Raw genomic sequence first — 12541 nt, forward strand, 5'->3', positions numbered from 1 at the left:
AAGTTTGCAAAGCCCTGGGAGGGGCCGGTCTAGGGGACGTGATTGGCAGCTGGGAGAGGGCGAGGGCTTGGAGCCCATAAGAGAGAAGGCTCTGGCGGTGCGGCAAGAGGTCCTGCCCAGCTGTTGGCGAGGAGTTTCCTGTTCCCCCCAGCGCGGGGTAGAGTTGAGTGAGTCACTCGCGCGCCCGGCCCGACGACACCCCCGCGCGCGCACACGCTCGGCCGCAGCCAGCCTCCTGCGCAGCTCCCCTCGGCCGCCGGGGGCCTCCTCCTCGCCGGCCAGCGGGCGCCACATCTGGCCCGCACCTCTGCCCGGCGCGCGGGGCGCGGGGTCCCGCGAGGGCGCGGCGCGGAGGCGCAGCCCGGTGGGAGACTCGGCCCGCTGCGCCCGGGCTGGTCTATGACGAGCAGCGGGGGCTGCCATGGGTCGGGGGCTGCTCCGGGGCCTGTGGCCGCTGCACATCGTCCTGTGGACGCGCATCGCCAGCACGATCCCACCGCACGTTCCGCCGCCGGGTGAGTGGGGCGCGGGCTCGGCGGGACGCGGGGCTCCCCGGGCTCCCCGGGCTCCCCACCCGCGGCTGCGCTTGACAGTCGGCCCGGGACTCGGCGCGGGGCGGGATCCGGAAAGTTTCTCCGCCGCCCCACGCAGCCCAGTGCTGGCCTCGGGGACCGGGATTTTCTTGAAAAGGAGAAGGGAAGTTTATTTGCAGGGACGTGGGGTTCCTTTGGCCCCTTTGTGCGAGCAGGAAAGGCAGTGTCGGCCGCGAGCGAGCGAGCGAGCCCGCAGCCCGGAAAGGGAAGTTTGAGAAGTTGGCCATCTGAAGGCGGCCGCGCTAAGCAGCCCGGCGGCGCACACCTGGGGCCCTGCGCCCCGGCCCCTCACGCCTGGAAATGGCCACACGTCCCCCCAGGCCGGACCTTGGCCCCGAGCTACTGGACACAAGTTCCAAGAAAAGACCCGATTTCCAAAGGCCAGTGGTCTGGCCCCACTGTCGCTGGCCTGCGTCGTGATGGGGAGGGAGGGCGAGTGGCCAGGTAGATGCGGGAGAATCCTTCAGCCAGCGCCCACTAGGTGCCAGGCTGTAGAGATGTCGCCTGGAGCCAGGCAGCCTGCCTTCCTGGAGTTGGTGTTTCTCTGCAATTGTCATTTGATGGAAAGTGAATGGTTAAAATCCTAACTCATTTGCCCACCTGATCCTTGCCGCAAGAAGGTCTTAAGAGGGAAATGCAGGAACTGGGTTCTTGAGAACTTGAGAACTTGAGAACTTGCTGTGGAAAGTGCAGAACTCTGAAACCGCAGTGAAAAGTTTTGCAGCCATGACCCACTCACTCAGTGATGCAGCTGGGGTCTCTCTCGGCAACTGAGGGTTTGGACAATAGCGGAACTTTTCTGGGCCCCAGCTTCTTCACCTGTAAAACAACACGGTTCAATTTGGATATGTTTACCTTCCCTTCATCATTAAGTTGTTGTTGTTTTTGTCACGTGGAGATGGCCTAGAAGATTTTGGATGGTGTGCAGAGGACAGGCAGTCCTGTCCACTCCGGAGCACCGGTCAGTAGCTTTATTCAGGGGATGGAGTGGTACATTACTGAGGCTCGAAGTAGAAGGGGAGGTTTTTAAAATTACGAATTATTTTGAAAGTAGCATGGAGATGGAGGTTTCTAATGGAATGAGGAAGAAGCACCATCGCAAACAAAAAGTCCTGACGCAATTTTGGAACTCTAGAGTTTAATAAACTCTCAATGTTTCATATTTTTGCTGTTATCTTCACTTTGCAGTAGCAAAATGTAAACTGTCTCAGATTTTACTCCATACTCTTAAAATCTGAGTTACATTTTGCTAAAAATATTGAACAGAACATGGACCCCCCCCCCCCCGATTTTCTTTGTACATAAAACTTTTATTTCAGATCAGAAAAGAAAGAAGTTAGCAGGCCCTGATTTTGTTAGTTAAGTTTTGTTTACAAGGATAAGATTTATGATTTGCAAAATCTAGTCTCAGTAGTTCATGAGTCATTCATCTACAAGTTTTTAAACAATTAGCTTAAAAGGCCTGGTTTTATTTGGGTTTTAAACAGCTTAGTAAAACTAGCAGATTTCACATTTTTTATGGAATTGAAGCTTAAAAATGGTTGAGCTAAGGAATCACTTTGAATTGGTATTCATTTGACGGGGTTAAGTTTTCAAGGCAGAAGACAGCTACAATCAAAACGAGAGACTTAATTCCGCTTGTGTTTTAATTTTCCATGTAAATAAATAGAATCATAATTTTTCTAACATAATTGGCAAACTGTAAAACCAGTTTTCAAAATACCTTAATACGAGGTAAGGTGTGAGAAAATGAGTGTTTACAACCCTAGTCTTCAAAAAAAACAATAAGACCTATCTTCTGCTTAATGGATTGACAAGGCAGCAAAGAGCTCTGGTTTAAGAACAATGCCACATAGCTAGCAGGAGCGAGGCCCTGAGTTCAAACTTTACTACCACAAAAAAAAGTCATCAGAACAAATGTCACTAAGAAACATACTTAAATTTTTTAAATTTTATATGTTCACTTTTTCTAAAGGCTCAAAAATGACACTTTTGGGGAAAACATTGCCTAACAATGTCAGATCTGCAAAAAATGACTTTTACCTTGCAGATAGAGGCCTACACAAAGATTCTTGGACACAACATTCCAGGGCTAAACATTGGTAATACCTGAAGGCCTTGCTTACATTGTCAGGTCAGACTAGAAATCAGTAGGCCCAGAGTTTGATCTTTGGTCTTCTTGCTTCTTTTCCCCAAAAGGCACGTTTTTACCTCTAGGCCGCTTCCTTTAATAACATCTTATTTGTAACAAGTTATGGTTTATACAAAATGCGAAGTTCATGTTGAATTCATTGCCTTCTTTGTGACTTAGCATCTCGTGGTGGTGACTCCTTATTATGATCTGTGTATTCAACATAACTGCTACAGGTTTCCACCAGTTTGTCATTCTTACCAACATGACATCTTTCTTCCTTCATCCCTTCTTTCCTCCTTCTCCTCCCTCCCTCTCTCTTTTTCTTTTTTTTGAGTCCATGTCTCACTGTGTAACCCTGGCTAGCCTCAAATTTGATGTACTCTTGTCTCAACCCACTAAGTGGTAGGACTACAGGTGTGGACCACCATGCCCAGCGTGGGCATGTTTCTTCCCTGGGCTCTGGATCCCACCCCCATCCTAGTCTGGGGAGTAAGTTCAGATTTAACTCCATGTTTCCAATCAGTAATGGCACCTTGTTAAGGCCAAGGTAGAAAGTGACCATTACTCGTTTTTCCTTCTCAGCAACATTTATTGAGTATCTCTTTTCAGGCGGAGTGCTCAGCTCCGGAGATCCCAATCCAAATGAGTAAAGCGTACCTAATCTCCCAGTTGAGTTCAAAGACAAGAGCACATATCTAACCCTGTGTAGTTGGAAGCATTGTTGGATTCTGTCATTTTATTTTTTAAAGCCTTGTTCCAAAGCCCATTTTTATGGACCGTCCTGGGAGGATATGCATGCTGGGTGTTGATTTCTCAGTACCTCTGAAGGTATTTGCATTAAGTCACTCTTCATTTTCTGTCGTTCCTTGCCTTATTAAAGACCAACAACTGAGTCGCCTTAAGCCCTTTTCCACTCTGTAGCCAGCGTGGTGGACCCAGTGTGTCTATCCAGTCTTTTCTGCTGGGTATAAGCCTTGAGGTCTGGTCACTTTGAGTTCCAAACCCACCTCCCACTCACTGGCTGTGTAGCCTGCAGCAGTTACTTTATTTTCTGGCCCTCGTGCTCCTGCCAGTAAAATGGGGATTCTGGAGTTATAGTGAGGATTAAATAGATAAGGATATCAAATACTTAACACAGTGTGTGCATCCTAGTAACCGCTCCCTAAATACCAGCTTTAGTTACTATTACCTATTACCATTGCACATCCCATCAAGGCCTACCCATTCCCAGTCACTAAAAGTGACATGCGGACACACGCTGAACAATGGAGGCAGCTCTTACCTCTGTCTGCAACTCCAGCTCCCTGTCGACCCATTCTCATCCTTTAAGACTGAACTTGTGTCATCTTTTGCATGCCCCAGGTTGAACCAAGGGTCCTTTCCTGGATACATTCTTCTCTTAGCTCATTGCAGGAGCAAGCCAAGTTCTTTCTCTCTCTCTCCACCCCCTTCTCTCTTTTTCTGTCTCTCCCCACCTCTCTCATTCAATTTTTGGCTATACTGGGGTTTGAACTCAAGGTCTTACATTTGTTAAGCAGGCATACTACCACTTGAACCACATCTCCAGGAAAATCTGAGCAGAGTTGAACAGCCAAGTGGTCACTAGTTATTGAGAGTTTGGTCCAAGTAAAAAATACTTTCCTTTCGGTTAGAATAGTTTTAGTTCTGATCAAGGCAAGCAGTTGGCTGATTTTATGCAATGTAATTGGTTCTTGCATTCTGGTGTGATATTTCTGACAAACACCATGAAAATCTGCTTAGAAGTTTTCATTTGCCCCCTTTACCTATAGATTTTAAACTAGCACACAGCACTCAAAGCCATTACAAAACATCTTAGAAGATTTTACCAACAAAATTATCCAGTCAATACTGAGGTCTCTTTATTTTCTTCAAGAAGATTTTCAAAAGAAGACTTTCCTTAAAAATTTAGTGTTGGATCTAAATTTAGTTTTTAAGTTTCTTTTTTCATGGGGGTTTTGTGTTTTGGTTTGTAGAAGGGAACAGAGTTGATCTAAGGGAAGTGTGGTCCTGGAGTAGCCACTGTCTGCTGTAGCACAGCTTGGATATTATTTAGGTCTGATGCAAACCACCAAAACGCTCTAAAATAAGGTACAGGAAGGCATACTTCCTGGATACAGTGTGCCATTATTTAGCCAAGTCCCACATAAAAACCTGACTCTGTCACCTTGTTAGCTGTGCCCCGCAGCTGTCTTGTGCACCTTCAAAAGGTTTTAAATTCTGATTTTCAGGATCCCTGTCTTAGCAGATCTGCATTAGCAGCACCAGTACTGACCACTGGCTCTGCATGGCTTCCTTTCCACATAGGAGTCTGCTCCTCAGGAACTTGTTGCCACTGACTGGGGCAAAAGAGTGATTATTAGACCTCTTGGTGTGGCATGCAGAGGGTCTGGAAGGGTCCACAGGCACGGGGGCTCAACCTCAGGGAGCAGTGGACAGGAAGGGAGGCTGGGAGAACTAATATTTGAGTAATTATTTAATTTAATCACAGGAAGAAACTTGAAAGATAAGTCTTACCTTTATCTTCTAAGTAGAAAGATGAAGCCTTCTCAAGGTCGCTTGAGGTTTGCCTCTGTGTGTGTGTGTGTGTGTGTGTGTGTGTGTCCTCGGCTGGGCTCTTTTTCATGGCATTTGCGTGTGTTTTGGGAAGGAAGCTAGGGAGGAGCAGGGACACCGTATTCTAGAGAGGGAAATTTACCATCTAATCTCATCAGTGCTCCTGATTGATGACTTTGCTTTGCTTGTGTGAGCTGCCCCTTCCTGGCAATCTTTGTACCATAGAAAATCAAGATGGGGCAGTTGCTTTTCCACAAGAACTCTCTGAAGTTTCTAATCTGCTAATGGTGTTGCCATGGTAGGAGCTGTGGTAGGTGACTGAGGCTTTTACCATTGACAACAGTTGGACAGACACCATTTTGTAAAAGCTCAAGGTCCGAGCAGGTAAGATGTGTTGTTTGTGTACAGGGTACAATGGCTGGTGTGAGCAAGAGTAGCGCATTTTATCCCACTTAACGAAGAAAAGGACAATTTGACTTGTGAGGTCCAATTAATTTGAAAACTGGAATGTGGTTAAGATTCTCCTCTCCCATTCCATCAGGAATGAGTCCAGCTTTTATTGCTCACGGTCGAGATTATCTTGGCACCGACAGAGGGCAACCGTGTGTCCCCTTGGCTGCAGTCAGCTCAGTCAACTTTTGGCCTCCTTCTTAGGCTCTTAAGGGTACCCAAGCCTCTATTTTGTTCTAAGCTGCAAATCATCAGAAGGGATTTAGCTCAGGGCAAGTGTCTATGCCTGGTGAGATTTCTATCCAGGAAAGGTCAAGACATGCAATCCCTCCCCACTCTCCATCCCCTTTTTTCATGGCATATTTTCCTCCAAATATTTTCAGCTCTACAATTGAAATATAGGCCTGGCATATGGACAAAAGAAACCTCTGTCCACAGCTTTCAAGGGTACTGTGCTCAGGCCATGCCCATGGGGTAGGAATGTTCCTAGGCCTCCTAGTCCATGCCTGCCCTCTCTTCTCTTTTAGATCATATTTTGGTACCTGGAAAGTCAGACTTCCCTGTCCTAAATATGCATCTTAAGTCTACAGGGACACTCAGGTCCATTCCTGTGAAGGCCTTCATGGCCACTGCTTGGCATCTTTTTCCATGAGGGCTAGCCAAGGGACACCCGTGTGTGTGTGTGTGTGTGTGTGTGTGTGTGTGTGTGGGGTGTGGGAGAGAGAGAGAGAGAGAAAGCCATATAGCTATATATAGAGAGACGAGAGACACACACACAAAGAACATTTTTGGTTGACCTCTTGATGCAGGATGGAGCAGACTATGGAATGAGAATGGCAAAAACCCAGCTAGAGTACAAGTGCATGTCACCCCACACCACCCATTTCTGAGTAGGGACTTTGAGGATCACTGCAGGAGTTCTAAAGTTCAACTGGGTTATCTGAAACATTGGGAAGATGTGTTTGTCAGTCAAGGAAGAAGGATAAAACCTATTTTATTGAGCAGTTTGTGAGCTTGGTTTGTAGCCTCATATGTTCTGGCTCATGGATCAGCCCATATTTGTCCTCTCCCTGGACCTTCTAGGGATGCATTGGATATCATCCACATTCCTTTGCAGAAGGGTTGGGCAAAATTAGCTCTTGTTTATTACAGTATATTTCCCCTGGAGTAGAGAGCATGCTCACTAATGAAAAGTTAAGGCTTTGTTCTTAATCTAGTGTTGTACTTCTTTTGGACAATTCTGTTTTTCATAGTTGGTGTTTTCGTGAGGAGAACTGGAGCTCTACCTATTGGCCTTGTTCTGTTGCAGTTTTACTTAGATTTTAGATTTCCCAGAGTCTTAATTTCATTTCCTTTGTGTATCAAGACCACTAGGGCAAGGTGAAGCCAGTCTCAATGTTTGTTTTCTATTACGATAAATATTTTATTTGAGCAACCCATGGCCTTTTCAAGCCTCTTTAAAGAAATGGAGATATTTGGACAGCTTAGAGAAGTAAAAAGTCTTCCCATGTTAAGATGAGTTAGGGTATAGGATTGTCAAAGCTATGCATTTTGGAGAAGTGTAAATTTGGCTGAACACACAAATTCAGTATATATCACATAGGTTGTTGATCTATGAAAGTTGTAAGTCACTCAGAGGAGTCACTGAATTGGGAAGTCACTCATGGCTGCTTTGTGATGACTAGCCATCACTCCCAAACTCTGCAAGCCTTTACTATAGAGAAATGAAATTGGCCTATGACCTTGTAATTCCACTCAAGAGACTTCATGGGCATGTTTCCTAAGCCTGGTAGTACTATCTCTTACTGGAATTTTGCTACTGCCTGGATGATGTGAAGCACTTCATATGTATTATTTAACCCTCAAGACAACTCTCCAAGGTAGGTTTTAAAATGCTTATAATAAGTCTTCCAAAGAAGAAATTTGCCTATGGCTACCCAGTTGACAAATGATTCTCTGAGGTTGTAACCAATATGGTTTGGTTTGGGGATCTGAACCCCTAATTGTTAACTATACTGAGACTAGACTGCCCCAATTGACATAAACCACTTGTCCTTTATGGCAAGATTAAAAGAAATAATAATATCCAACACTTTTCTAATGCTTTGCATTTTTTATTTAATCTCCTCAGTGAACTAAAGTAACGTTTTATTCATACATCAGGTAGTGAAACAACATACCTGACTTGTGACCTCCAGGGAAAAATGAAGAGTATACTTCAAGTGATACATTCTCAGCTGAATCATGGAACAGTTATGCTACCAGGGAGGTTCAATATTCGCGGCAAATACAGAACCATTTTTATTTGGAAGCATTGGAGGAGCTCAAGGATCACCATCAAATATGTTGGAGAGGTATATGGCAGGCCAAGGTGGACTACCAGGAAGTGATTGACACTTAACCTTCAAGGCTCCTTCCAGGTATAGAGCCACCTCTGGCCCTGGTGTTGTGGTTAGCAAGTGTCATTAAATCAAACAATAGTTAAGAAACCTTAGTCTTACAGCTCAAATATAAAAGAAACTTGATAGAGGTTTTCCTGAATTGGAAGCCATCCAAAAGGCTTACATGGCATTACCTATGATGTCATGATGCAGTCAACAAAAACCAATTTCTGCTCAGCCCTTCTGCAAAGGAATGTGACTTTTGTCAACAAGTGGAAAGAGACTTCTAAATTGTTCAAGAATAAATTACAAATTCTGATTAGCAATTCTAGAGGAAAAACTGAATTATTTTTCTGTTTTCTCAATAGAGAATATTGTGAAGTCATTGGTAAAGGTGATCAGGAAGCATGCAAACAGAAAATGTAGGAAAAATATCTCAGAGAGGTGTTAAACAGCTAATTAATAAAATATTTGCTCTTATTAAGTTATATATTTGTTGTATTTGCATCTTTTAAGCTCTGCACAATGCCATGTTGATAATTATGAATCAATATTCACTTTTACACCCAAATTTCTATTCTTAGTTCTGTGTTATTTTCTTAAAGAGTGCTCTTGAAATTTATAAGCTTCAGCTTTGAAAACCCAAATCTATGCTTAATGGTAATGTTTGCTTGCTGCTTAGAAAATTAATTTACCAATGTCTCGTCCTCCTTCCCCCTATTGCAAATAGACACTGAACTCTGTATTGTTATGTCACCAAACCAAAACGTTTTCCCCAGGTTTACCTAAACCCCTCATCATTTTCCTACGTTAGGGCCTCTGGCCAAGTAGAAAAGCTGCAAATATATAATTATCATAAAAGCTTGGTTTTGAATGAAAGGTAGCCCATTGCTGACCCTTTGAGATCAGAAACACTTTATAGGAGAGACTGAAGCTCTGGCACAGAAAGGAAAGTGTGGGGGGACCAGGTTTAGTTCCAGTTTCCCTAGGTCTCGTTTTCCCTCTGTGTCCAGTGACAAGAATTGGACAGATAAGATTTTCTGTTTTTTCTGTGATGACACATTTTAACTCTATTAGTAGAGGAAATCATTGAAGTTGATTTAGAAAACATTTACAGAATTCAAACCCAAAAATCAATCAAAGTAGAAAACTACCAAAAGTCACAACAGGTCAGAACTGAAAAATGACACAAACATTGACTTAGAGTTTGTTGGGGAAGACTATTATTAGGAAAAAAAAAAAAACAGAAAGAAACCATAGTTATTTTGAAAATTTCCTACTGCAGGTGTTGAGTGCACAGCCTGACTTATGAGCATGTTTACTTTGGCTGAACATACCCCTTCTGGCTGAAGAAGAGCCTGCTTGGGGTGTGGTAGCAATGTCGCTTCTCCTTGGTTAATTATGGTGTGTTCATTGTCCTCTTTATTCAAATGGATAAAAATGTCTGTGGAGGTTTTTCCTAAGGTAGAAAATTATGAAATGCTTTGCCATGTCTAGAAGTTCAACAAAAGGAGCTAAAATATAAATAAACTTTTCTAGATGCAATTAGAGCTCTGTTGGCTTTCAAAGATTTCAGAATTTGCTACAGATTGGCAGTTTTCAGAGTTCGGTTCTAGGCTGGGAGGAGGTGTCCATAATTGCATTGCTGTGTAGTTTGCAGATACTTGTTAGAAAACAGTAGGAATCTTCTAAGGATAGTTTTGTCTGGCCATCTTGTTACCACATATCACATTTATGTTGTAGTCTTTAAAACTCATTGTATTGGGTGAAAAAAGAAGAAAGGACCATATGATATAATTTGCCTTTCATAAGTATGTGAAAAGGAAAAAAACCCTCTATTCTGATATATTTTGTTTTCACTCTTCTGGACTCTTACATTACACTGTTAGAGAATAATTTCTAACCATCTCAGCCGACACTGGGCACTCTGACTTATATTTTTATAAGTTCTATTTTTAGAATAAATTCTGCATCATAATTTGTCTTATCTTTCTTGTTGTTTTCTTATTTCTTCTAAGGAGCAAAGGGCCATCCTTCCCTTTGCTGCTGTCTTCCAGTTTCCATCAGTTCCCACTGTGGCTGTGGCTTTGCTTCTTACTTTCTCACTTCTTCAGCTGCCTCTCCCCGCTCTGAACACTCACATCTCAATTGCTATAGTCAGCATGGAGGCCCAAATCTTGAGCTCAAGCATTCAGTCCCTGAAGATGAAGGTTTTCTGTCACTCTTGATGACACCAGATGAAGCTATTCTAACTCTTCTGTTCCTATGGTCCACCAACACCAGCATCACTGAGAATTTACAGGAAATACAGGATCTTGAGCCCGTCCCCAGACCTGTGGCATGGGAACTTGCATTTTATCAGGGTCCCCAGGTGATGCTGTACCTGCTGCTATTTGAGAAGCAGCATGCTAATAACAAAACATTTTCCGAGTAGGAGCCAAACAACCTGCAGTGATTTCAGTGGCTCCCATCAGGCTCCAACCATCAGGGAGGAAGAGATGATTCAAGGGAGAGTCACACTTATGAGGAGAGTTCCAGGGACTTTTGTTACTAACTCTACATGACCAACAAACTGAGATTGGCAGAAGAGTGTGCACTCATGGATATCAATTAACTGAGTCAGGTTTTAACCAGTTTGCGTCTCCCGAGCATCCTTCAAGAGTCTTTAATCCACTGAATGTCCACCTCTTGACCGTGACCTATAGAATCCAAGGATTTGTTTCTTTGCAAAGCTCTCAGCATTAATCATGTTTACCTCATTAGGTTTTTAATCAGACTGCCGTGTCACATGCAGGCTTTAATTCATTCTGGAGCTATTGTACTGTGGAATTTCTTAACATATGTGACTCTCTGCACCCGGCAAGTGTGTGCCCAGTAAATCAATGACAGGTTGTTTTAGGAAGTGGTTCTACTTGTCAACATTTTTCTTTTTCCCCTCCTCTTTTGTCTTGAGAAACGTTTTTGGCAGAAGCATAGTGAGGACTCACTCAATTTTTCTTGAATCTTTATGTTTGCTCTGAGAGTGTCATGGTGAGATTGTTCATTGACTGGCTTCTGTATTTTACTCAGTAATAAGGCAAATTTTGTTTTTCATAACTAGTTTCTGATTTTTCCAGATTATTTTATTCTCTAACTTTTCTTTTTGACTTCTGAACGGTACTCGGAAAAAGAAAGAAAGAAAGGAAGGAAGGAAAGATCAGAAAAACTTTCCATTGCAATCCATGTCTCATGTTGCTTCCTGTTGCATCAAATCTTAACTTACTCGTCAGATACCAAGAATCTCTTAATCAGACATTTATTTACAATAGAAGCCAAATTACATGAAATGCATAACCATTTGGTTTCATTTTTGCTCTTGAATTATGCTACCACAAAGTCAGCCTGAAGTCTTATTTTCTGTCATCTGTAAGAATCTCTTAATTAGGAGATTCTTCTGCCCATGGGCACCCTTTGTCCTCCTCTGTTCAATGCAGGAGTACTTCCATCAGTTAAATCTTCCCTACCTCAGGCATTGTTTTGAACAAGTGGCTTCTGCTAGTCTTCCATGGATCCTCCCTGTGAATCCCAGGTGATCACATGGCCTTCCTTCCTCATTGAGGTCAAAGGCTGTTGCATTGTCCTTGCCTCCTCAGGCAGCATCTTGCACACAGGTGGGACACAGGACCAGTTTCATCACCACATGCATGGATGGGGCCACACCTCCTTCCATCACCTGCCTCATGGCCTGGTTCCTCTTGAACAAAGCTTTCTCACATATCCTGTTTGTCTTCACATTTCCTAGATTGTGACCATTCTGCACCTTCAAAATTTTCTCATTCTTTACCTGTGTGATATAATAGCTACACCTTTGAAATAATGCTTGGCCTTAATGCTACTTCTTTTGGGTCTTCCTTTATTGGTTGTTTTTATTGGTAGTTTTTTTGTTTTGTGATGTTGGGAATCAGACCTAGGACATCCACATGCTCCAAGCAAGAGCTGGACCACTGAGCCACATCCCCAAGTCCACCTCTTATTGCACTGAAATTCCCTTTTTCGTCTACTCACAGCCTCTCTCACTGGCTTATGCATATGGCCTCTTTCACCAGCCTTCTGTATGTATTTGAACTCCTTTTTAGAATGAAACATCTGTGAGGGAGGGTCTGTTGTATGATTCTGCGCCAGCACCTAGCAGCTCCTCAGCCAGTGTGTTCATTTATCTGCAGTGTTTGTTGCTGTTTGCAATTCATTGCCTTTAAGGCAAGGGACACTGCTTATAGATCCAAGACTAGGAGCAGAGACTCTTTGTCTGGACAGTGTGCCTTCTCATGCCCAATGAGTGTCAGGGGATCTGTTGCTGACAGCCACACAGAGCACTCACAAAGCCATAGACTTGTGGGAATCTTGAGTGATGTGCCCTGTGTAAGTTCCTC

General features: G+C 43.5%; 1 protein-coding gene across 3 annotated transcripts in view; it reads left to right on the forward strand.

Annotated features, from left to right (window-relative positions):
- Positions 1-204: 204 nt before the first annotated feature.
- Tgfbr2 (transforming growth factor beta receptor 2) overlaps positions 205-12541 on the forward strand; it is a 79971-nt gene continuing 67634 nt past the window's right edge. Inside the window, exon 1 of one of the 3 annotated variants that reach the window (XM_074074044.1) lies at positions 205-515. In XM_074074044.1, coding sequence (XP_073930145.1) covers positions 422-515 — 94 coding nt within the window. In that variant the 5' untranslated portion in view covers positions 205-421. Of the gene's footprint in view, positions 516-1408; positions 1555-12541 lie in introns of those variants that run through there. The other 2 variants (XM_074074043.1, XM_074074045.1) reach the window with 2 other exon arrangements.

The sequence above is a fragment of the Castor canadensis genome, chromosome 5 (genome assembly GCF_047511655.1).
Source record: "Castor canadensis chromosome 5, mCasCan1.hap1v2, whole genome shotgun sequence".
Lineage (NCBI taxonomy): Eukaryota > Metazoa > Chordata > Mammalia > Rodentia > Castoridae > Castor > Castor canadensis.